Source organism: Melanostigma gelatinosum, assembly GCF_949748355.1.
Source record: "Melanostigma gelatinosum genome assembly, chromosome: 18".
NCBI classification, from domain to species: domain Eukaryota; kingdom Metazoa; phylum Chordata; class Actinopteri; order Perciformes; family Zoarcidae; genus Melanostigma; species Melanostigma gelatinosum.
This window is the reverse complement of record NC_136651.1, coordinates 11,170,376-11,192,219: the sequence shown is the minus strand read 5'-3', so window position 1 is coordinate 11,192,219 and position 21,844 is coordinate 11,170,376. Positions and strand designations below refer to the sequence as shown.

At 40.8% G+C, this 21,844-nt stretch overlaps 3 protein-coding genes across 3 annotated transcripts; 1 reads left to right on the top strand and 2 right to left on the bottom strand.

Moving 5' to 3' along the window:
* Positions 1–3,641: 3,641 nt before the first annotated feature.
* On the bottom strand, positions 3,642–4,886 carry rbp4l (retinol binding protein 4, like; the record flags this gene model as incomplete). Its single annotated transcript, XM_079290207.1, has 4 exons — positions 3,642–3,865; positions 3,959–4,071; positions 4,542–4,678; positions 4,770–4,886. The coding sequence occupies 4 exons, from the start codon at positions 4,884–4,886 to the stop codon at positions 3,642–3,644; spliced, it is 591 nt and encodes a 196-aa protein (XP_079146333.1).
* Positions 4,887–9,137: 4,251 nt separating this feature from the next.
* On the top strand, positions 9,138–18,423 carry LOC306792331 (rod cGMP-specific 3',5'-cyclic phosphodiesterase subunit beta-like; the record flags this gene model as incomplete). Its single annotated transcript, XM_079289403.1, has 23 exons — positions 9,138–9,293; positions 9,513–9,824; positions 11,604–11,756; positions 12,490–12,579; positions 12,734–12,874; positions 12,980–13,054; positions 13,187–13,251; positions 13,513–13,579; positions 13,670–13,717; positions 13,831–13,980; positions 14,209–14,352; positions 14,525–14,590; positions 14,737–14,886; positions 14,968–15,075; positions 15,233–15,342; positions 16,360–16,447; positions 16,553–16,653; positions 16,784–16,891; positions 16,973–17,036; positions 17,132–17,206; positions 17,674–17,757; positions 18,028–18,162; positions 18,370–18,423. The coding sequence occupies 23 exons, from the start codon at positions 9,138–9,140 to the stop codon at positions 18,421–18,423; spliced, it is 2,544 nt and encodes an 847-aa protein (XP_079145529.1).
* A 1,960-nt stretch (positions 18,424–20,383) lies between these two features.
* On the bottom strand, positions 20,384–21,471 carry atp5mea (ATP synthase membrane subunit ea). The gene is made up of 4 exons (XM_079289159.1): positions 21,409–21,471; positions 20,925–20,979; positions 20,596–20,694; positions 20,384–20,482 (listed from the first exon to the last, which is right to left on the bottom strand). The coding sequence occupies exons 1-4, from the start codon at positions 21,442–21,444 to the stop codon at positions 20,457–20,459; spliced, it is 216 nt and encodes a 71-aa protein (XP_079145285.1). The 5' UTR covers positions 21,445–21,471; the 3' UTR covers positions 20,384–20,456.
* Positions 21,472–21,844: the final 373 nt, after the last annotated feature.

Below are 21,844 nucleotides of genomic sequence, written 5' to 3'. Positions count from 1 at the left end.
GACAGAGTTGTAAAATAAAACATGTGGCAGGCAATGTGTGTGTTGATCCAGAATGATTCATATTGTTGTCGTCTTCATGTTCGGCTTTTACTCTGCTCCACTTGACAGACTCTGATACATCTGACAATCTCCCAGTGAGCACCTCCTACCTGCACACACACTTTGTCATGACATCACAACCCAACCGTGTCTTCCATCAGCCCTATAATTTAGGGTCATGATCTTTGTAGAGGGGTCACCGAGGTCACCATGCTCCTAAACACCCTCATGAGCAAAAGTCAAAAGGAAGGAAACCAAAACGAACTGACAAACTGATATTTTGCTTTAAAAAAAGCATTGGTTTTATAGCTCTACAACACAGCGTGGAACCGGTGTTTTAGAATGAATTAAATGTAGAGTTGTTTTTTGAAACATCCGATGTAGAAAATGGTGTCTTGTTCTGGATTTAGGGAAATGTGATCCTTGAAACACACATTGACTCCAGCCTCAGGTTATCGCCATGAGCTCCACAGACAGTGTGATAAAAGCATAGCATGTTGTTTCCAGAGCAGTTAGACTGATTTGTCAAAGATCAGGAACAATTTCCCTTAAGTGGAAAGTCTTTTTGTAATGAATGCCAAAAAGCCTGCCATCGAGAGTGAACCGTTGCCATCTGTTCCGCAGGACAAACAGCTTGTAGGATCTTTTAAATTACGTTGTTTATCACAGTACAAGGTACTGACACTCCTTCCTGAAACAGGGAAATTCTCTCTGGGTTCGAAATATAATGCAAAATCTTCTAACTGAACACTTTTTCCATTTTGTGTCTTCTAGTGAAACTCCCCCACAAAACAAGTTTTAATTAGTAAACTAGGGCTGTAAAAGGAAGTTTTTCTTGATGAACAGATTTCTTTGAAAGTCTGTTTCATCATGTCTCTACTAATATGCTGCTGTTGTGTTGTGTTTTGTTTTGCAGTGCTTTCCCTGTAAAGCAGATTCATGGAGCACGAGCTACAAGCAGAAGCTTGTTCATGTTTTTTGTTGTATCTTTTAAATGGCGGCAGGTAGAGTACACAGGCAGTCGCCTTCTGTCTCTCCTCTGTTGTTCTCCACAGAGAGAGAATGACGACATGGTGAGTAGGAGACACACAGATCATTGGATTAAGCGGTCTGGTGGTGTTTCAAAAACAAGTTCATCTCCCATGTTCAGGTGCTGCATTCAGGCACCATTTACTGTGAGATCCCAACACAACACTACGTTTTCAGTCAAGCTGCAGTCATATATTTATTTCTGCTTTCTGGTGTTGTTCCATTACTGGTTATGTGAACAAGAACAGGCCGACATTTTAAAGGTACTACAAAAATCCCTTCAGTCAGATCAAATCTCATCCCCACCCTGAGCCCACAATCACAAACATAATAGCACCAATTATCTTTCAGTGCTCCAAAGTAGTAATAATGGGTCTTCCAGTTCATTGTTTGGTGTTCAATGTAGCATGACTGCCCTCTCGTGGCCAGATCTAATAGTAGCAATTAATGCACAATACAATTCACTCAAGGCAGCATTTGCAAACATTCACAATGTACAGTTTTATGTAAGGTAGAGTGTTTGAACAGTAAAGTCCTTTGTTTCTAGTTGAACGCAGCAACATGACACAGTCTGCATGGACAGTAAAAACGTAAACAGTATGAGAGGAAAGTCACTCGCTTGATATACAAAAGATCCTGAAAAACAGTAGATTAGAATGAGTAGATTTGTGTCTGTCATTTTATCCAAACTTTGCTGCAGAGAAGAACATTGAAGGACCCTGAACTCTGTCATCCTCCAGACGTTGGGTATCTGGGTTCGAGCCTCTTCAGACTCAAGCAGATAAATCCACTTATATTCTTACCTCAAGCTTGGAGCCTATTTTACGCGACAACAGTCTGGCCTTTAACAGTAAGTCTTACAGGTGAGGAGTACAGGTGAGACCACATCCTTTTTTTGGTCTTGTTTTCCATCAAAAGCGATGTCTACGTCGTGTTGGTTTCTTTTATTGTTTGGGTATAAAACATCGCGTATTAAATGGTCTCATTTCCAGGAAGGTCAAACAGTTGATCCTATCAGAGATAAGCAGACTGACTCTACGGCAGCTTTTCTTCCTGTCCCGCCAACCAGTGTCAACACTCACAGAGATTATTCACGCTCCCCTGTCATGCATTGCCATTTTACTACTGGGATGCCTCTACAAATATAACTGAGCAAACTCAGTGAATTATTTTACCTTTTTAGATACATCGCAGAAGAAATCTGACCGTAACCTGCTGAGACGTTTAAACAGGAAGAAGAAGAAAACATCTGAGAACATCTTTTGATGTTGCTGCACAACAGGGGTCATGATCCTTTTCATGGTGTACTGTTTGATAAAGAACGATGACACATGTACATCAATCACGCTAGCATGCTTCTGTGTTATATATGGAATACAAAGTGTGGTTGAAAAATGTCCACATCGTTCTATAATGTCCTCTATACGGGGTTGACAGCCTTTTAATCCTCGGTGTGATTTTACATCTCAAAAATAAGGTCATAAAGTCTGAAAAAAAGTGAAGTATTTCAAAATGTTTCCAGTTCCTTTTTGGAAAGAAATTTATAAAATAAGATTTTTGTCACAACAAAGTTCAATGATACATGTCCAATGAAATATTACTACAAATCACTGCTGTGTAGGAAACATTTTGTCATGATGTCATCTTTGGCTTTTGAGTTGTGTCCGAGCGGGTGACACTGTGTTGCACAAAGTAAGCCGGAGCATGAGGTGTATTATATTGGTTTACAGGAATGCTCGCCCATTATTGGCTTCAGCACGTTGCTATCCAGCGTGTTGCGTAACATCAACAGGATTACACACCAGCTACAGACACAAACATTCCCCGTCTGCCTTTCTGCCTCCCTCACTCTCAGTCTTTCACTGTCGACCATCTCGCTTCTCCCTTCATTCTCATTTGACCTCTTTAGTTATGTAGCTCCTGATATGATCGTTGACCCCTGGGGCATGCTAAGTAGCCAAACAGGTGAGTTAGTATGTAAGAGGACTAAGGTCTCTGAACATCAGACCACCAGTAAGCTCATGACTGATCAGTGTGTATTGTGTTGGGTCTGGCTGCATTCTCTTGAGCTCAGCAGGGATCACAGCCACTTACAAGTGCAGCATATTTTCAAGCCTTAACTGCTGACAAACATTTCTCTGTTTCTATGCTTTATTGAAATAAGGTTTCATGCTTTACCACTAAGGGATTTATATGCAGTCACAACTATTTTTTACAAAAAGGACAAAATTCCGGTGATATTGTTCAGAAAAATATCTTTTATTTCGTCTTTCAAAGCAGCAGTAAAATTTTCCTTACAAACAACGGATGAACACAGAGTGACAGAGGAGGAAATGGATTTTTAAAAAACTGATCTTTTTCCACTGTCTTTGACTAATTATATTCTCGTGTTTTTCCTCCTCTCGGTCTTTTATTTTTAAATTGTTCTGCATCTGTCCAGTCACATAATCACTCTCACATAGCTACGGGCCTTCTTACACATGCACTCTTTCAATCTCCCTCTTCTTGCTTTCAAGCCTTCTTGACTGTAACTGGCTGGCTTCACGCTCTCCTGCTCTGCTCTCTCTTTCTCTTTAGCAGGCTCCAGACTGCAGCACAGGCTGAAACTCTCCGGCCAGGCAGACGTCCTCCTGCTTCTGACGGATGATGCGCTGGATGGCGGGGGGCAGGCCGTGGGTGTTCCTGGAAAAGACAATGGCATAGCCGTCCTCGCAGCTACCATCTTCCTTCAGGGTGCGGCAGGTGTAGGTGATGGCGTAGTTGTCGTAGTCGGTGTCGATCACCCAGTAGTTGTCTCCTAGTTAGAAAGGAAGGAAGAGGTCAGCCAGTGTGAAGAGGAGTGAGGAGATATGAGAGGGGTGTGAGGGTGTGGTATGTGTGCACAGCTGACCTCCGCTGGACAGGTAGCTGGCCAGTCCCTGGTAGTTCATGAACATCTTGCCCGGGCTGGCAGGGTCGGGGACAGAGTACTGGGCGGCCATGTCAGCGCACACAACCCAGAAGCTGCAAGCACACACATGTCAGTGTCAAAGTGAACAATGTACGCCCACAACAAATCAACACTGTTTGGCTAATATCATTTTCTGTCAATTACAGGACATTTCAGCGGCGTAAAGCTCAGAAATTCCAATGACAACATACTGTATCATCGGCATATGCATATAGGCTACTACAGGACAGTGTACTTTACATTTCTCAAAGCAAAGCCTAGATTTCTTTCAGTATGCAGTGGCATAATTGCTTGAAACAGCTGAATTTCTTTAACTTTGTTTGTGCTTTTACAAAATCACACCTGCGCCTAACTGCTGACCCTGAAAACTGAATCAAGATGGTCTTTGTGACCAAACTGGCCATGATCAATAAGGGGCTTAAAGAGACGTGAGGTAAGATGGTTTTTCATTTGAATTATGTAATCTCTGCAGATAGTGAGTGAAATAAAGCAGGGTGAAAAGTCTCTCATTCCTCTGACGCACCCAAACAGAGTGACGCGTCCCTTGGAGGAGGCGGTCATGGAGCCGTCATCATCAATGGTGTAGTCAGCGGAGATGTTGTCCTGCAGGAACAGGCCCTCTGGATCTTTCTTCTGCAGTGCGTACCACTTTCCAGCATACTGCGATGAAAAAGAAGGACGGCGGTCAGAAAGGATTTTACGTACTTCTTTTTTCAACATGCATGCTGTCAATGTGCTTCAATTCACTCACCCTCTTGGGGTCAAAGTCCCCTTTGACTGTGAAGCTGTCAACGACACAGGAGGCAGACAGGCAGTGCTCTACGCAGGACAGCAAGACCAGCAGCAGAGCCAGTTTAGAGGATCCCATTCTAAAACCAGAGACAGACTCATTGATGACACAAAACCGATCTGTTCTACACAAACTTACAATAACGAACCAACAATTTATTTTCCCATTTGATATGATATGAAGAACATAGTAATATTACGTGACATGTCGGAAGAAAAAAATGTATTCTGACAAAAAATGTCAACACCTCTTTACACAGTCCAGTGATGAACAAGTCTCTAACGTCAACAGTCACAGCTGACAGACCAGACAGTTGACATCAAGTGCACAGTACGCGTTCAGAAAACACAATCACAGATAGCGTTTGCTGTTCACTGCAAATACAATTCGAAGTAGAAGGTAAAATGAGTAAAACGGCAGTGTCTTACCTGTTTGAGTCAAAGAAGCAACAGCAATTAAAAATCGACTGTTCGTGGTTATCCACCAGATTGAGTGTTGTGGGTCTTGTGTGTGTGTGAGGCAACCTTTATATACACACTCCGCAGACAAGCTTATGGCTGATTTTCATTGCTTGGTACTAAATAAGGTGCTTAAATCGAGAGGTAATCCTGTCGGGCTGAAATACTTACCGTAATCTTGTTTCTGTATAAAACAAACAGACCTTTATGTAACTGAAACAAAATAAAAGCAGGCACATATCTGAGCAGGTGCAGGAGCATGTACACATCAACAGAATTTGAATAAGCACATGGCACAGCACAGATTAAATGTTTGGATTTGGAGTGTGGATTTTCTCAACCGTAGCTAAACCTTTAAGTGTCAAAAGTGTAAATAAAGTGCTGCAACACAAAATGAAAATGTTCTGCCTCAAATGCCTACTGAGTAGCAACAGAAACTTTTGAGCTTCGGTCTCTGATGTCATTTTTGCAAACAAAACAAAAAGTCGATGTCTGTTATGAAAAAACTGTTTCCAAGAGTGAGTTTCTGATTAAAGCCACTCACGGTCAAACGACGCTGTGCATATTCAAAATATAGCATACAACGATTCAAAACAGAAGGAATGTCTTAAACAAAGTAATGTAAAGTAAAGTAGTCCTGTTGTGGATTGGATGCGTGCATGTAGTGAACTTATAACTCGCAGCAAGATAGCACGTTTTATGTGTTTTCTTGCATTTTAAAGATGGACTACTTTACTTTACATTACTTTGTTTAAGACATTTCTTCTGTTTTGAATCGTTGCACATGTCCATAACATTGTATGCTACATTTTGAATATGCACAGCGTCGTTTGACCGTCATGTTTCTTTGCGACGGTGCCCTGGCAGCCTTAGGGGGTCACGACGCTGACCCTGAACCACAAGGCCGCAGTCCTCCTGTCCTTTGGTGCATTGCCATTCCTTTCCATTTACTGTCAGCTATATTAAAGTCATAACATCTTAAACTACCAGAGGACAGTCACTTGTGTGACCATAGTATGTATTCCCTCTGTAGGACAAGGAGTGTGTGAGTGCTTTAAGAGTACGGGTGCTGTACTATGGGTCTGCTGCGATCTTGTGGTGAGTGTCAGCATCGCAACTAGTATTCTCTTGTGTGTGTGTGTGTGTGTGTGCGTGCGTGTGTGTGTGTGTGTGTGTGTGTGTGTGTGTGTGAGAGAGAGTTATGAGACATATTCAACACCAACATCCTGCTTTAGTACAGAAGACAAACACTTTGCCACAAAGATTGGACTTGCCTAAGGGAGGCCTAAACAAATAACAAATGTTGTGCAAGTAGGAAGAATAATTATCTTTAAACAACAACCTGCTGGAGCTGAACCTCCACTCACTTCACTTTCTCGATGCCCCGTGAATTTCCCTCTTGTTTTAGAAGTGTGGCCGTGCGGGAACTGACTTCAATCAACCGCAGCATGACCGGCTTAATTGCCTTTGCACACAGCTGGAGCACCGTGTTTGACTGGCCAGCATGAACCAAGTTGTTGGTGTAATGAAAGCGTGTGGGAAAAAAACAATCAGAGATGCTGTTCACTGGCTGAGGAACAGGAGATACGGCTTGTTTCTCCACACATTCTGTTGAGTGCTAATTAATGCGTGTAAACAAGTCTCGTATCTCAAACTTCACCTCCAAGTGGACAGATGTGACGCGTCTATAAAAGCAACGGTTCAGTCTGCTTTTGATGTCAGTTATGTCACATGATTAATTAATATCTATATACAGCGTTTTACCAAAGCCTTTTTTTGCATAATTTCAAGAGGGCCAAAAAAAAAAAAGCCTCTGATCTTAGTGGCCCGAAACAGCGTAGGCCCCAATGTCTCTATAGTTCCTAAGATGCTCTGTATCATGGACGACTGAACTGCTGGCTAAAGCCCTAAATGTCTCTCACAACCCGCTACTCTAAAGGGTCCAAAGTAGATAACGTCAGTCGAGCTACTGTTCCATATTTCGGCCTCCCCGTTTAAGAGGCACTACAATAACAATTGCAAAACTCTTTTTTTTTTTTTTTTTCTTAGTGTCTAAACCTGATTTATTTCTGAACCCTAATGAAGTAGAGGAAACATCTTCCTGCACAGAGCAGCATTCACGTAGATCGGCATAGATAGTGGGTTTTACACAGGAAACACAACAGGCTACACACAAAATACACACTCTGACCAAACTGACCAACCTAATTCACTATGCTATGTCGTACACACTCACACACACACACTGTGGACCTGCCGTAGGCCTAATCTATTATAGTGGAAGCAGATTATCTATTTGACCTTTTGTTTAAGGTGTTTACGGAACCTTATTATAGAGAGGTCCTCCCTGCTCTGAATGAAAGGATTCACTTTCTTACAGAAGCACTAAATGCCTCTCTTTCTCCACGTCGTGTCTATGTGTGTTGTTGACAGTATTCTCTCATTGATGTTGAATTAATGTCTGTCTTCCAGCTGGCGTTACTCCCTCGGCCCTATCAGGATGTCACTGACCACCACTCGCTTAAACAACGACAGTCATGGCTGTGGAAACCGGGGGAAAAGACACTGCAGGTAGACTCGCACGTGGAGAAAGACGGAGAGTTTGGGTGCTGAGATAATCAGCTCGTGTCCTAACTAAATAGGGCTTATGCCAGAGGAGGCGTTGTTTAATAAGGACTTAAAGAGCTTGTACAGGTAGACAGACCTGCATGTGTGTGAGAGACAGATAGTATACTGCAGTAGACCACTCGTGAACTGAAAAATATTATGAAAGACGTAGAATAAACTCAAAATACTCATGAACGTGTTTCTCATACTTCTGTGTTTCAAACATTCATTAAATAAAACATGGAAATACAGGAGTTACTACATTTGGATCCCGCTCTCTTTAAGAGTGCAAGAAGCCTGACTACAACTTTTTTTAAATTTGTCACATGGAAATTATTGTACGTAAGGTACCATAGACAAGGATTTTGGCACATACAAGCAGCATTTTACACAAACTACATACATATTACCATTCAAAAAACTAGATCATGTGTCTTCTCACACATTATCAAAGTGACGCTTTATATCTGTGCAAGAAAATGTGGATTTGAGAGGGAACCAATGAGCATTTTACTTCTCTGGAGCTCAGAGAAGACCTTCTAATTAGAGTTTATTACAACCTACGTATCCAACTCCCAATGGAGTTTTTGTCTCCTCTTTTACGGAATTCGCTTCATCAACAGCACACAAATCTCATGAGCTAGAGACACACACAGAAATTGAAAATTCAAGAGTGCAGTGAAAAGAAAGAGAGGGATATGTTAATTGTACAGCTTTAGTGTTAAATCTCTGTGTTTTCCATGCAGTATATTTTCCTGCAGGTTCATTTGATCTGTCTGTGCCGCTACAAACGTATACAGAATGTACTGAAGCACACTGGGCGCTGTAAAATGTGGCCCACATATCTGTTACCAGATGATCAGCTGACAAGTTTAGCAGAGGCCGATCCCTGCTAACCTTCAGCTCTGTCTGCTGATGACAGATGGATTGTTTGGATTCAGCCCTCTGCCTTCTCCTCAGGGCTCTCCCTCACTCAGTCCGCTCATCCCACGAACAGGGGGGATTAATTTGTACCTGCATTTGAATGTGTCCACTTCTGTTTTCCCCCTATGTGTGTAACACCTGGGTAAGATTTGTTTTCCTTTAGGGGATTGACTGGATAAACCGGTAGCTTTGTGTTTTGTTTTGCTTCATCCTTTTATTTCTATTCTGAGAAGTTGGAAGTAGCTAATTCGAGGAAGCGTTGGACCGAGCGGGAGCTCAGTCACTGAGCTGAAGAGGGAGACGACAGGAGCATTTGGGAGAAGAGGGGGAAGAAGGAACCATGGCCCAAAAGGAAGATGTGGAAAAGTTCCTCAAGGAGAACCCTGCATTTGCTAAACAGTACTTTGACAAGAAGATGAGCCCTGCCTCCATGTCAAAGGTGTCAGGACTCCCAGACAAGCAGATCGACTTCAGCCAGTTCAAGGACCTCACTCAGGTAAATTTCATTGTTTCACTTCTTGTTTATTAAGAGAGAAAAAAGCAGGTAGAAACTATTGACCAAACATTGCCATAGTTGAGCAACCAGAGTTACCCCACATAAACCTGTCCATATATAATATAACCTTTGCAAACGTCTGCACTTATAAGGAAGGTCCTAAGCATCTCTCCTGAAAACAAATTCAAAAAATTGGTCAATTTCTTGCTCTGTTTCAAGCTCGAAGAAAGCCAAATCATGTATGACCTGATCAAAGACATGCAGGAGAACATCAACATGGAAAAGGTGGTCTTCAAGATCCTGAAGAGAATCAGTGCGCTCATCCACGCGGACCGCTGCAGCTTGTTCATGTACCGTCAGCGGAACGGCGTCGGAGAGCTCGCCACGAGGCTCTTCAACGTCAACATGGAGGCAGAACTGAACGACTGTGTCGTGCCACCGGACTCTGAGATCGTCTATCCGCTGGACATGGGAATAGTGGGCCACGTGGCCATCACCAAGAAGACCGTCAATGTGAAAGATGTCACAGAGGTTAGTGGCGAGTGGTGACCATGAACGAATTAGAATGATGAAGTTCTATCTGGATGGGGTGCAGATGTTTAGCATGTCTGCAATGTTTGTTTGTTTGTTCGTTCATGACACTACCACCAGATGGCACCACAGCCTTTCATTTTTAAATCCTACACATAGTTTTTTAACTAGGAATTAAATGTTTATCTTTTTAACGATTAAATCTGAATCTCATAGTAACTCATTAATTAAATATGACTCAGCCAACCCGCCTTTTAAGAGGAGGTCCTGCTGAAAGTGTGACATGCAGACAAGTTTAAAATACATGGCACAGTTTGTATGTGGAAATATCAGCATGAAAACCAAAGCACAGCATTAAGGCCATTGCCTGGAATCTTATCAAATGTGTCATCAACATGTGAGATTAAATCCACTCCTTAGTGAACATAAGATGAACCAATACTTTGTAATATCTTTCACACTGTGGTATATTTGCCTTCAATGTATCTGGTTCTACGAGACAATTTTGGGCCACGAGAAGACGTACACAGGACGATCAAAACTCAGGACGACTAGCATGTTGCGGAAGGAATATGATGGACAATATTCCGAACCGCAAAAGTAATCGCAGTGAAACAGATATAGATCAAACCTAAAAAATAGCATGTTGCAGATGGACAAGCATTGATAGATCAAATTTGAAAAAGACTTGATTGTTTATTGTAATGGGATAAAAAGAGACGACATGGAGCTAAAACCCTTTTTGACTTTTGGTGATGCAAACAGTGGGACTGTAACCGACATTCCCCATTATAGAAATAAGCTAAACAATAGAAGCCATCTAGAAATAAAACCAGCTTTAAAACATAGTTTGTGTATCTTTACCATCCATTCCTCTGTTCATGAAGTAAAAACTACACAATGTTTTGGTGTATTATGACTATTATACAAACAGATGTATTTTTTGGACAATATTCAATACATATGTCCAGGCTGAAGCCGTATGTTTTTATTGATTACATTTAACTCACGATGTGTGCAGACAAGTAAAGGAAGAGTTCGTGACACGTCTCTATGAGAGTGTAAATCCCCTTGTCAGACATAATCCATTTATTTCCAGATCCCATCAGCCCGTCAGCTCTAGCTGTGGATTAGACGCCTCTGGCATTTGGTCAGCAGGAATCTAAAACAGGACAAAACAAGCTCACTTTACACTGCCTCCCTCCATACAGACTAAACTACATACTAAATGTGTATTTTGTCCATTTTAATTCAGTGCTGTGGTTTCATAATGAAATCACCTTCATAATCAAGCAGTGGGAAACAGCTGGTTGATCCCATGATTAGGACATTTTGCTTTTGTTAAAAAAAAACATCTTCCAGTTCAGTGTAGGGATTTTAGGTACTTTTCCAAAGAGATTATTGTCAAATGATTTGTCACTTGGACTAGGTTGACAATAATGGTTTTGGTTTTGGTCCAAATGACTTAATGACTATTAAATTATTAATTTAAAAGCAACAAGTGCAATTTATCTCATGATAGTTGGAACATAATTGACCTCTAATGAATCTACTCATGGCTCGATACTCTACAATATACTAAATGAGAATTACATCAATTACATCAATTTAGAGCACATTTACTGCATCATTTAATGCGCTATTAAACAAATTTTGTGCCAAATTTCTCTTTCAAAGCATTTTTTTTTTATGTTCGCAGTAATCGTAATGAAAGCAAGAAATGTTTGCCTTGCAAGTATCCTTAACATTTACTCAAAACATGTGTTTTCTGTCTTCTAGAACCAGCATTTCAGCTCATTCGTCGACGACCTCACAGCATACAAGACCCGGAACATTCTGGCTATGCCCGTCCTCAACGGCAAAGACATGGTGGCTGTGATCTTGGCTCTGAACAAGACCACAGGACCACATTTCACTGCCGAGGACGAGGATGTGAGTCCCAACCACACAAGCAACCGCACACCAAGCACACGCAGCTAAAAGCACAAACTCAGAGCAGAGCAGTTGGACGTTCAGAGGCCAAATCATAGTTTCTTTGACACACAATATTGAAAAGAATTGAATTAATTTGTGCTGAGTATCTCAAATCGTGATTATAACTTTTAAAGACAACTGCCATCGGTGTATCACTACAGCGGGTAGGGAATCCCCTCCGGGCTGACTGGTAGATCACTAAGGTCTTTACGAGTAGGACCAGTGTGTGTTCAGTATACGTTAGGTCATTAATCCCAATTAGCAGCAAACTAAGCTTCAAAATGGAAATAAGCTTTAGGTGGTCAAGTGCGTTATGGACTTAGATCTACAGCAGGTTAATGACTTCACTAACAGCACGTAACTTTAAGGCAGTGTGTGAAATCATAAGCAAAAATAAATAAAGTTCAGCACAATATATTATTTGTAGTTTTATTTGCCAGGGTTGCTATCTGCCTTAATATCATAATTACCTACCTTTAAATTAACCCACGAAATATATTCAAACATGCCTTTTATTTTAGATTCTTAGCTGTGAAAATAGTCTTAATCGTAACATAGAAACCAAAGGAGGAGGGAAAGTAAAAAGGTAATTATTTACTTGCACATTATTTCCTTTACGTTATCCAATCAGAAGTTTTGTCCGGACGGCGTATCATATCATGCGTTTCCTTTCTCCTGTTTGTCCGTTTAGCTTTTTTTAAAGTATCTGAAAATTGCCACGTTGAACTTGAAGATCTACCACCTGAGTTACCTCCACAGCTGTGAGACCCGCAAAGGACAGGTGAGGGACGTTAACCTGCACATATTTGAATAGAAGTCAGGAGTTTGGCTTTTCATTCTACTCAAATACAGAATGACTGCATCCAGCCACACTGCATGAGCTGACTGCTGTGTGTGTGTGTGCGTGTGTGTGTGCACGCGCGATGTTTCTCTAGCTGCTGCTGTGGTCGGCCAACAAGGTATTTGAAGAGCTGACAGACATCGAGCGACAGTTCCACAAAGCCTTGTACACAGTCCGAGCCTACCTCAACTGTGACCGCTACTCTGTCGGTTTACTAGACATGACGAAGGAGAAGGTACTGTGTCTTTCTCCGTCTTTGCCTGTATTATCCCACGTTTTCAGTTCAAGCATCCGTTACCAGGAAGCGTTGACTGCATTTCTGTGTCCGTCTTCCCTCTAGGAGTTCTTTGACATTTGGCCAGTGTTGATGGGAGAGCAGGCACCTTACTCTGGCCCCGTCACTCCTGATGGCAGGGTACATTCTCTTTATTTCATTGATCTAACATTACAATCAACACTCTGCTTGGCAGTAGAGATGTCGCCCTTGTTCCTTTTCCAGTTGTAGCTGTTTTAAACCTAATTTGTGTTTGTTTGTTTCTTACTCCAGGAGATCATTTTCTACAAAGTGATTGATTATATACTACATGGAAAAGAAGACATCAAAGTAATACCGTAAGTAAATCTTTTGGCTTCAGTCTGAATATTGATTCAAAATGTGGTCATGGATTAAGATGACAACAAAATACCAACAAATCAGCTTTAGTTATTTGAAGTCATCTACAGAACTAGCAACATTTTGGGGAACAGGGCTTGAAGTCAACGTGGTATATTTAAGTACCATGTTAAAAATATGATTAGCACATCAGACGGAGTGTCAGTAGCCTTAACTTAGTCACATCTGCTAACTTGTCTACTTGCTCGTGTGTCACGCAGCAATCCGACTCCGGACCATTGGGCCTTGTGTAGTGGCCTGCCTACGTATGTTGCTGAGAGCGGTTTTGTGAGTTTCTTTTCATTACATTGCTACAAGTCATTTAGAAAAAAGCCAAATCTTCCACCTCCATCAATCTGTTTTATTTCTGCTCCTCAGATTTGTAACATTATGAATACAGCTGCCGACGAGATGTTCAACTTTCAGGTAAGAGACCTTCGAGGGCTATCGGCTCAGCTATAAGGTGAAAGAGAAGAAGAAATCATTCCAAGGAAATTCAGAATTGTTCACATTGCATCACACGCGGTTGCTTGTTTCAGACTGAGCCACTCGACAGCAGTGGTTGGACCATTAAAAACGTCCTCTCGCTGCCGATCGTCAACAAAAAAGAGGAGATCGTTGGCGTGGCCACTTTTTACAACAGAAAAGACGGAAAGCCTTTTGACGATCAGGATGAGCAGCTCATGGAGGTATATCACCGCTGAATTCTGTCACATAATTAAATGCTTTTTTGGGAGATTTTTGTACACATTGAATATAGTTCTGCATTATATTGTCGCTCACTATTGATGAAGTACTCAATGATGCAGTTAATTAAACTCAGAAACTGTGATACAGCTTATCTTGGCGTAAGAAAAAGTCGAGCAGACAATTTCATTTGGACTGTTCTGTGAAATACGCGGTCCCTTTTTCCTCAGGCTTTGACCCAGTTCCTGGGCTGGTCTGTTTTGAACACGGACACTTACGACAAGATGAACAAGCTGGAGAATCGGAAAGAGATTGCTCAAGACATGGTGCTCTACCATATCAAATGTCGGGATGATGAGATCCAGAATGTCCTGGTCAGCACTCTGTACTTTTTTAAAATGTATTTCAAAGTTGGCCCATCACAGGGACACAGAAACGGTTCAGCATCCATGGAACACACTTTCTTTTCAGTGTGACTATCTCTCTGCTTTTGCTATTCAGTCAGTTAAAACTGACAGCCGCAATGGTTTTTCTCATGTCTCCCAGAACACCAGAGAGGTCTATGGCCGTGAACCCAGAGATTGTGAAGAGGAGGAGCTCCTAGATATCCTGGTAACACTGAAATTTGTAAATGTCACCTCATCTTTAGAAGAGGTGCCAAATTGATACTTCCTAAAAAATAATGTGTCTGTCTTTCTCATATTCAAGAAGGGATGTTTTATCTGACTCTGCTTTTGTTGTGTTCATTCACCTCTTAGAAAAAAGAACTACCTCCACTTATTAAGAAGTTTGAGATCTACGAGTTCCACTTTTCGGATTTTAACTGCACAGAGATGGAACTGGTTAAGTGCGCGGTCCAGATGTACTACGAGGTCGGGGTGGTCAAGAAGTTCCAGGTCCCTCAAGAGGTGATCTAGACATGCATGCAACATTATTATGCTGTGTTATAAAACACCAAGCTCATGAATTAATCAGCTCTCTCCACTCAGGCGCTGGTTCGGTTCATCTACTCTCTCAGTAAAGGCTACAGAAAAATCACCTACCACAACTGGCGTCATGGCTTCAACGTGGGACAGACCATGTTTACGCTCTTAACGGTAGCGCTGTTGTTTAATATCATGTTCTACTCTATTTACAATACAAGTTTCTGCAAGTGCTTTATGTTCCATATCGATGGCTTAAGCCTAAAAATATATCTGAAAAATGTGTGTTTTCTTTGTTTTAACCACTTTGTGTGTGTCTGTGTGTGCTCAGACGGGAATGCTGAAGCGGTACTACACTGACTTGGAGGTCATGGCCATGATAACGGCAGGCTTCCTCCATGATCTGGACCACAGAGGGACCAACAATTTGTACCAAGTCAAGTAAGTGCTGTTTAAAACTTTTTAATTTCTCAGTAGAAAATAGGAATCCTTCCTATTATCTAAAACTGTATCCATACAATTCAGTTAAACCTTATTTAAAACACATGCCACATAAAAATAGTAAATAAATACAATACAAGGACACCAACACAGAGGTATAATCATTGCAGTGCGACATAGAGACGTTTTTTCCAATGTTTCCAAAAACAAGAGGAATACATTGTGTCTCTTTGTGTTGTCTCAGTTAAAGCCATTGTGATTTCATTGATTTTAATCATTCAAGCGACATTTAAATTTGTACATAAAATTCCACGACACAGCATAACAGGTGGGGACATTACGAGTCAGAAACATTAGACTTGCACTTTGACATCTTGGTAGCACCATTCTGAATGCATCATTAAATGCCACCTGAAGCTTTTTTCATGTTTGCTTCACTATAACTGCACCACAAGCAGGCAGAGTGCAGTGGGCTGTTTGAACATCATCTATAGATACATATTTATGTGCCAGCATATTGTGTATACGGCGTATAACGCTGGTGCTGCACATTGTCTTCATCACAAATGTCTTACTTTTTTAGTGCTTGGTCTGCCATCAAAAAAAAGGAAGGAACATTTAGCTTCTGATCCTCCATGGTTTTAGCACACCATTACTTTAGCTGTAAGCCAGCGCTATGAGGAGACATGACAACTAAGTCATATTTTCCATAAACGGATTGAAAAGAACAGGTTACCCCTTTGATTGTTTTCTGCTTCATATCTGCACCTTATTTAAATGTGTTACATGTTAATGAAGGCCAGAAGCCGAAACGGGTTGGTCTTCCAATAAAGTTGTTCTATTTACAAAGTGTTGCTTGAGTTTTTTATCTTTTGAAAGTGAGGGACAATGAGTCAATGATCCTTCAAAACAGCCACAAAGTCATGTGCCACGTCAATGCTGACACTTTCAACATGAAACTGATGGGGATTGTTGTTAATTAATGTTGTTTATCATTTCTTTTTTTTATGCCAACAGATCTGGCAACCCTCTGGCCAAGCTGCACGGCTCCTCCATCTTGGAACGGCACCATCTAGAGATGGGGAAGTTCCTCTTGGCTGACGAGGTGAGAAAGGAGAGGTGAACTGGACTCGTACGTTCCTGAAATCTCTTCCTTGTCTCATCAGTCGCCAACTATGACTGATGCCCATCTCTCTCATCTCTTCTGCAGTCACTGAATATCTACCAGAACCTTCACAGGCGACAGATAGACCATGTGATTCATCTGACCGACATCGCCATCATCGCCACTGACCTGGCTCTTTATTTCAAGTCAGCACAATCTCTCATTGACTCACTCTACTTGTTAATTCCCTCATTTTTTGTACTTTCTCTCCTCTTGACGCTGTAAAAATACATGATGATAAATGGTAAACTAGCTCCTCTCCTCTGATCTCGTTAGGAAAAGAACCATGTTCCAGAAGATCGTAGACCTTTCACACACATATGAGGATGAAAAGAAGTGGGTGCAATTCATGTCTCTAGAAACAACCAGGAAAGAAATCGTCATGTGAGTACAGCGAGCATGTACAATGTTCTTTGTTTGTTTTACATTTTCTGATCTTCTAAATCTTTTCCTGTTTTCTTTCAGGGCTATGATGATGACCGCATGTGACTTGTCAGCCATCGCCAAGCCTTGGGCGGTACAGAGCAAGGTGAGAAGCACAAACATGTAATAAATCAGTGTCTCACTGAATGTTAGCGATCTGCTTTTCTACTGACTGTGTATTTCTCTGTGTGTTGCTTTCAGGTTGCCTTGTCTGTAGCAGCCGAGTTTTGGGAGCAGGGTGACCTGGAGAGGACGGTACTGGAGCAGCAACCTATTGTGAGTTAACAAACTGTTGTGTTTATATTTGTATCTGTGTGAAATAATGTGCATATGTCAAAAATGTTTGCTTACATTTCTGTCGGTTGACCAATCAATAAAAGAAAAATATATATATTTATATATATACGTATATCCGTGGCCTATTGCCTTGTCGATATATGCAGCGGTAAGGGTTGTAGATAAACACGTTTGGCTCGTTGTAGTATCCACAACCAACCTACACATCAAGTGTTTATTGTCACTATGATTTAAGTAATTTGCATTTCAGGCCTATTGAGCTCCTTAAAACATGAACTCACAAGAGGGAATACAAAGTTACCAGGAAAAGATGGTTGACGTCAAATAGATGTTTCGTAAATACGAACTCTTGCCTGTCACCTAGCCAGCAACTGTTATTGAATTCCTGGATGTTGATATGATTTTTTTTGTTAAGTGACTCAAACACTTTCTGTCCCTCCCACCAGCCCATGATGGACAGGAACAAGTCAGCAGAACTACCAAAGCTACAGTGTGGTTTTATTGACTTTGTCTGCACGTTTGTCTACAAGGTAATTTTTTAAATTGCATTTCAGCTGATTGTGTTTTTTTTCAGTTTCCCTAAAGCAAATAATCTGTTTAGTATATATTTGTAGTCTTCCTGTTCTATTTTTTTGTATTATTTTGTCCATAAACCTTCTGCCAAAATAAAAGCACAACCGCTCACTTATTTTCAGTGTAGCATCAACAACCCCCCCCCCCCCCCCCCCCTCACCTAATCTGCTCTGTTTTCATCTCTCATCTTTTTTATTTTATTTCAATTTGTACTCTTTTCTTCTCAGGAGTTTTCGCGCTTCCACCCACAAGTCCAGCCCATGTTTGATGGCATCCTGAATAACCGGAGGGAGTGGAATGCTAAAAAAGAAGAGTATGAGGCTAAACTCAAAGCCATAGAGGAAACTAAAGAAGTTGCCACAGTCAGTAAAGGTGCAGTAAAACTGTGCAGCGTATTAGAACTGCTACCATGACATTTGCCCAATTTTAGTCCTTTGTGTGAACACTGAAGCTAAAATGTTAAAATTGGTTGTTAGTTTGAATACTGAAATTGGCCAAAGGACCAAAAAAAAGGCCAATTATGTTGCAAATGTATTGACTCTTCCCTTTGATATGTCTTTGTCTGTCAGCTCCTGCAAACAGTGGTGGAGGCTCAAAGACCTGCTCTATGTGCTAAAAGGTAAAAAAGCCAGAGTGCACACAGACAGCTCATGACGGACTGACTCCAGAATTACCTGAGCATCACAGCCAGCCAGACAGTCGGTCTCACCGCCATGAAAGAAATGCAATAAAGTCATGAAGACGGATACGAGAGATGAATGGACAGTGCTGTAGTATTTCTTCAGATAAACTGGTTCCGATCAGAAAAGGAAAAACCTGAACCAGGAGAGACGTTTTGTCTTTAAGGGACACCAACCAGGTGAGACAAACATGTAAATCACAACAAAGGACACCAAACATGACTACTCTAGTCATGACAACTTCTAATTAAGGTTTTTACTCATCCTCATACAATATCAGCTGTTTTCTGAGGATAAATTCAGTTAATGGGTGGATAGAAATATATTTGAATTACTGTACATATATTTCAAAAATGATAGTTCCATGTTCACTCCTTCCAGTCACGAATCATTTACAAATGAGTTTGTTTACCGTGACTGCAGAGAGCCAAAGGTAGATGACAAGCTCGAGACCGCTGCAGTAAAAGATGTATATTTACTTTAGGAGAGAGATGCGGAATATAAATGTTGCTTTACTGTCTGCAAACAAGCCTTTAGTTGCTTAATCATGATGCCTTCATACTGTACATACATCTGAGACAGTAGCTGAGAATGTTATATTTTATGAAGATACAAATGTCTTTTTAAATAACATTAAATGTAAAATGAGTTGGTTCCAGATCAGATTAACTTTGCTATGACCTGAATGACTGGACCTCAATGGCTATTCTAACGTTCAAGCCATTTCTCTCCAACTGCTGCAATAAGTTACCACTTTATTAATCCCTGATGGGAAATTCATCTCTGCACTGGTCCCATCCTAAATAGGACTGTTGTGAGGTAACCTTGCAAACCTTTTATCCCATCATGCATCTTCGAAACCAATTTCTGCAGACTTCTAGAGCTGATTGAGACAAAAGAACAACTTCTTGTCATGACTTGTACATACTTCGTTCCTCTCTGTAAATACATTAAAAAAACCCATATTTTTCCAGTTGAAATAGAGATGCTTATTTTTAAATAGTGAAAGTGTGTGATTTATAAGTGCTGGCAAATGACTCATCAATCATTTCTCATTCACTTAAGTGATTGAAATATGGTTGTATCATGCTTGCCTCAATTTACTGATGTACAGGAATCACAGATGTTTATGTATCAGAGATCACCATAGTGTATTAGGCAATAAATGTACCTTAATATGCGGCAAACACACCCCTTAACATGTTTAAGTAGACTTTACTTTATGTTCAGTATTTTAAAGCTTGCCACTTCAAGTGCTCCATGTGAACGATGATGACCCAAATAAAGCAAATGTATTTTCATGATTGAGTGAATTCATTTCCTAGGATCCTGAAACGGAAACTTGTTCACAAACTAAAATGACGGACATGCAACGTACCGTTTGGTAACTCACGATTCACTTACTTAACATTCTGGAAATTGACTTAAAGTCATACGACTAGTTTAACTTTAATGGAAAGACTCATTTTATTTGAGTGTAACATGTAGAACATGTACTAAAACCTCATCTGCCACCACAATTATAATAGCATGTCGTATATAATGCTATGAAAGGTAAGGGAGAGTTCATAATGAAGGTTACAATATTACACAACACTTCTGTCCACACAGCACTGTCTACGACTGGTCCCTGACCCCAATCCTGGGATTGCTGCTAAACTAGGCCAGGATTACAACCATGCTCATCTCCTACTGAAGGACAGGTACACGCTCAAACTCACACACGCATACTGCAGTCACAAGAGATGTGTGTGTGTGCGTGCTACAGTGTATTCTGTCTTTGTATGACATGCTACTGTCAAACTAAACATGAAGACCGACTTGGAAAGGTTCATTGTTTAAAATCCTTTTCTATGTTAGTGTAAAGACAGACTCTAAACAATAAAAAAAACAAATGACAACATTTTGATGATTACATGAAAAATATGTTTTTGTTTATTGGGTTTGAAACATAGTGCCGCAGGTTTGGTGATCGTTCATTTAAGGATGGTGTCAGAATTTGCTGCAGAGAGGAGAGAGAACAAGAGGGGGAAATATGTAAATAAGACATTTGATGGAGATAATGTGAACAACAATAAAAGCTTTGTTTTGATGACCAACAGGAACCTGTGTTACCTTCAGACAGTTGTTTGTAGATGCGCTCCTGCTCCTCTCTGACCACCTTCTCTGCCTCCTCAACCCTCTTCTCCTCCTCAGCAATGGGCTTTAGGTAATCTGGACAAGAACAACACCACAACCGGTCATTATTTCAAAACAAACCCTTCAAAAATGTATTTATTTGAATGTGGACTTTTATTTTGCACATGGGCCGGGATTGGCTTGGGTTTGCTGGACTAAATGAGACTTTTAAACATTTATATTACTTCACTTCTGTTTAAATGTTGCCCTTGAAGTTTGGACATTGACACTATGACATATTGGCGCATGCGCAGACATTGACTTACCAAACCTCTGTTTGCCATAGAACACACCGATCAGCAGAGCAGACCATCTGGCCGTCTGAAATAAAAGTGATTCACAGGTGTTAACTGGTGAAACGACTATGCCCAACCAGCTAACTGAGTGGTCATAGTATATTGTTTAAACATACCCAGTGCGATTGACCTCATTGGTGTGACTGTGTTAAACACAACTGGCCGAGAAATAGCTCTACAGCTAGCAATAATAATCACGAACTTCACATCAGACAGATGTGGACGATGCCTCGATTATTCCTCCAACATCGATACCTCAGACTGTTTGTCTGGAGTAATGTGCAAGCCTGTCAATGTCACATTGCTAGCAATAGCTAGCATGCTACTCTAGCAACTAACATCAACCACAGTTCACCTGAAGATGCACGTAGAGAGGAAAATTAGTTTATTCCCTTTAAATTGACAAAATCACAACGATGACATCTTCAGGGCAAATAATGTGTGTTATTATTACCTTGATGAGCGGCGACACTGCGACCGGAGGAACCATGTTGAAGCGAGGAAGTAGATCACTTCCGGACAGAGCGGAAGTGATTTCTTCTTCGCTTTTTTCTTGCCATGAGAGGAACGTTTGAAACCTCCAGGGCTGCGATTCACTGTTCACCAAACGTCATTCTGTAATGTAACATTTCCAGTGTTGTTTTTTCTTTACTTTTTACTTTTTCACTGCAACAATGGACTAAAGCAACAGACGATGACCGTTTCATAGTGGACTGACAAGCTTCACAAGGTAATGATGCCTAAACTGAATTAATAATACTTAAACATATTGATTTGAGGCTGCAGCCTACATACCAATATCGAGTTTATATTACTCTATTATAAATTACTTAAACTAGGTTAGATTACAATAAGCCTCTCACATTAAAAAGTAAATAAAATCCTGTTCA

Coding starts and splice junctions, on each gene's coding strand:
- atp5mea (XM_079289159.1), bottom strand. CDS start 21,444: ATGGTTCCTCCGGTCGCAGTGTCGCCGCTCATCAAG. Junction 20,980..21,408: donor CAGTGTCGCCGCTCATCAAG/GTAATAATAACA, acceptor CTTTTATTTCAG/ACGGCCAGATGGTCTGCTCT. Junction 20,483..20,595: donor CTACAAACAACTGTCTGAAG/GTAACACAGGTT, acceptor TCCTCTCTGCAG/CAAATTCTGACACCATCCTT.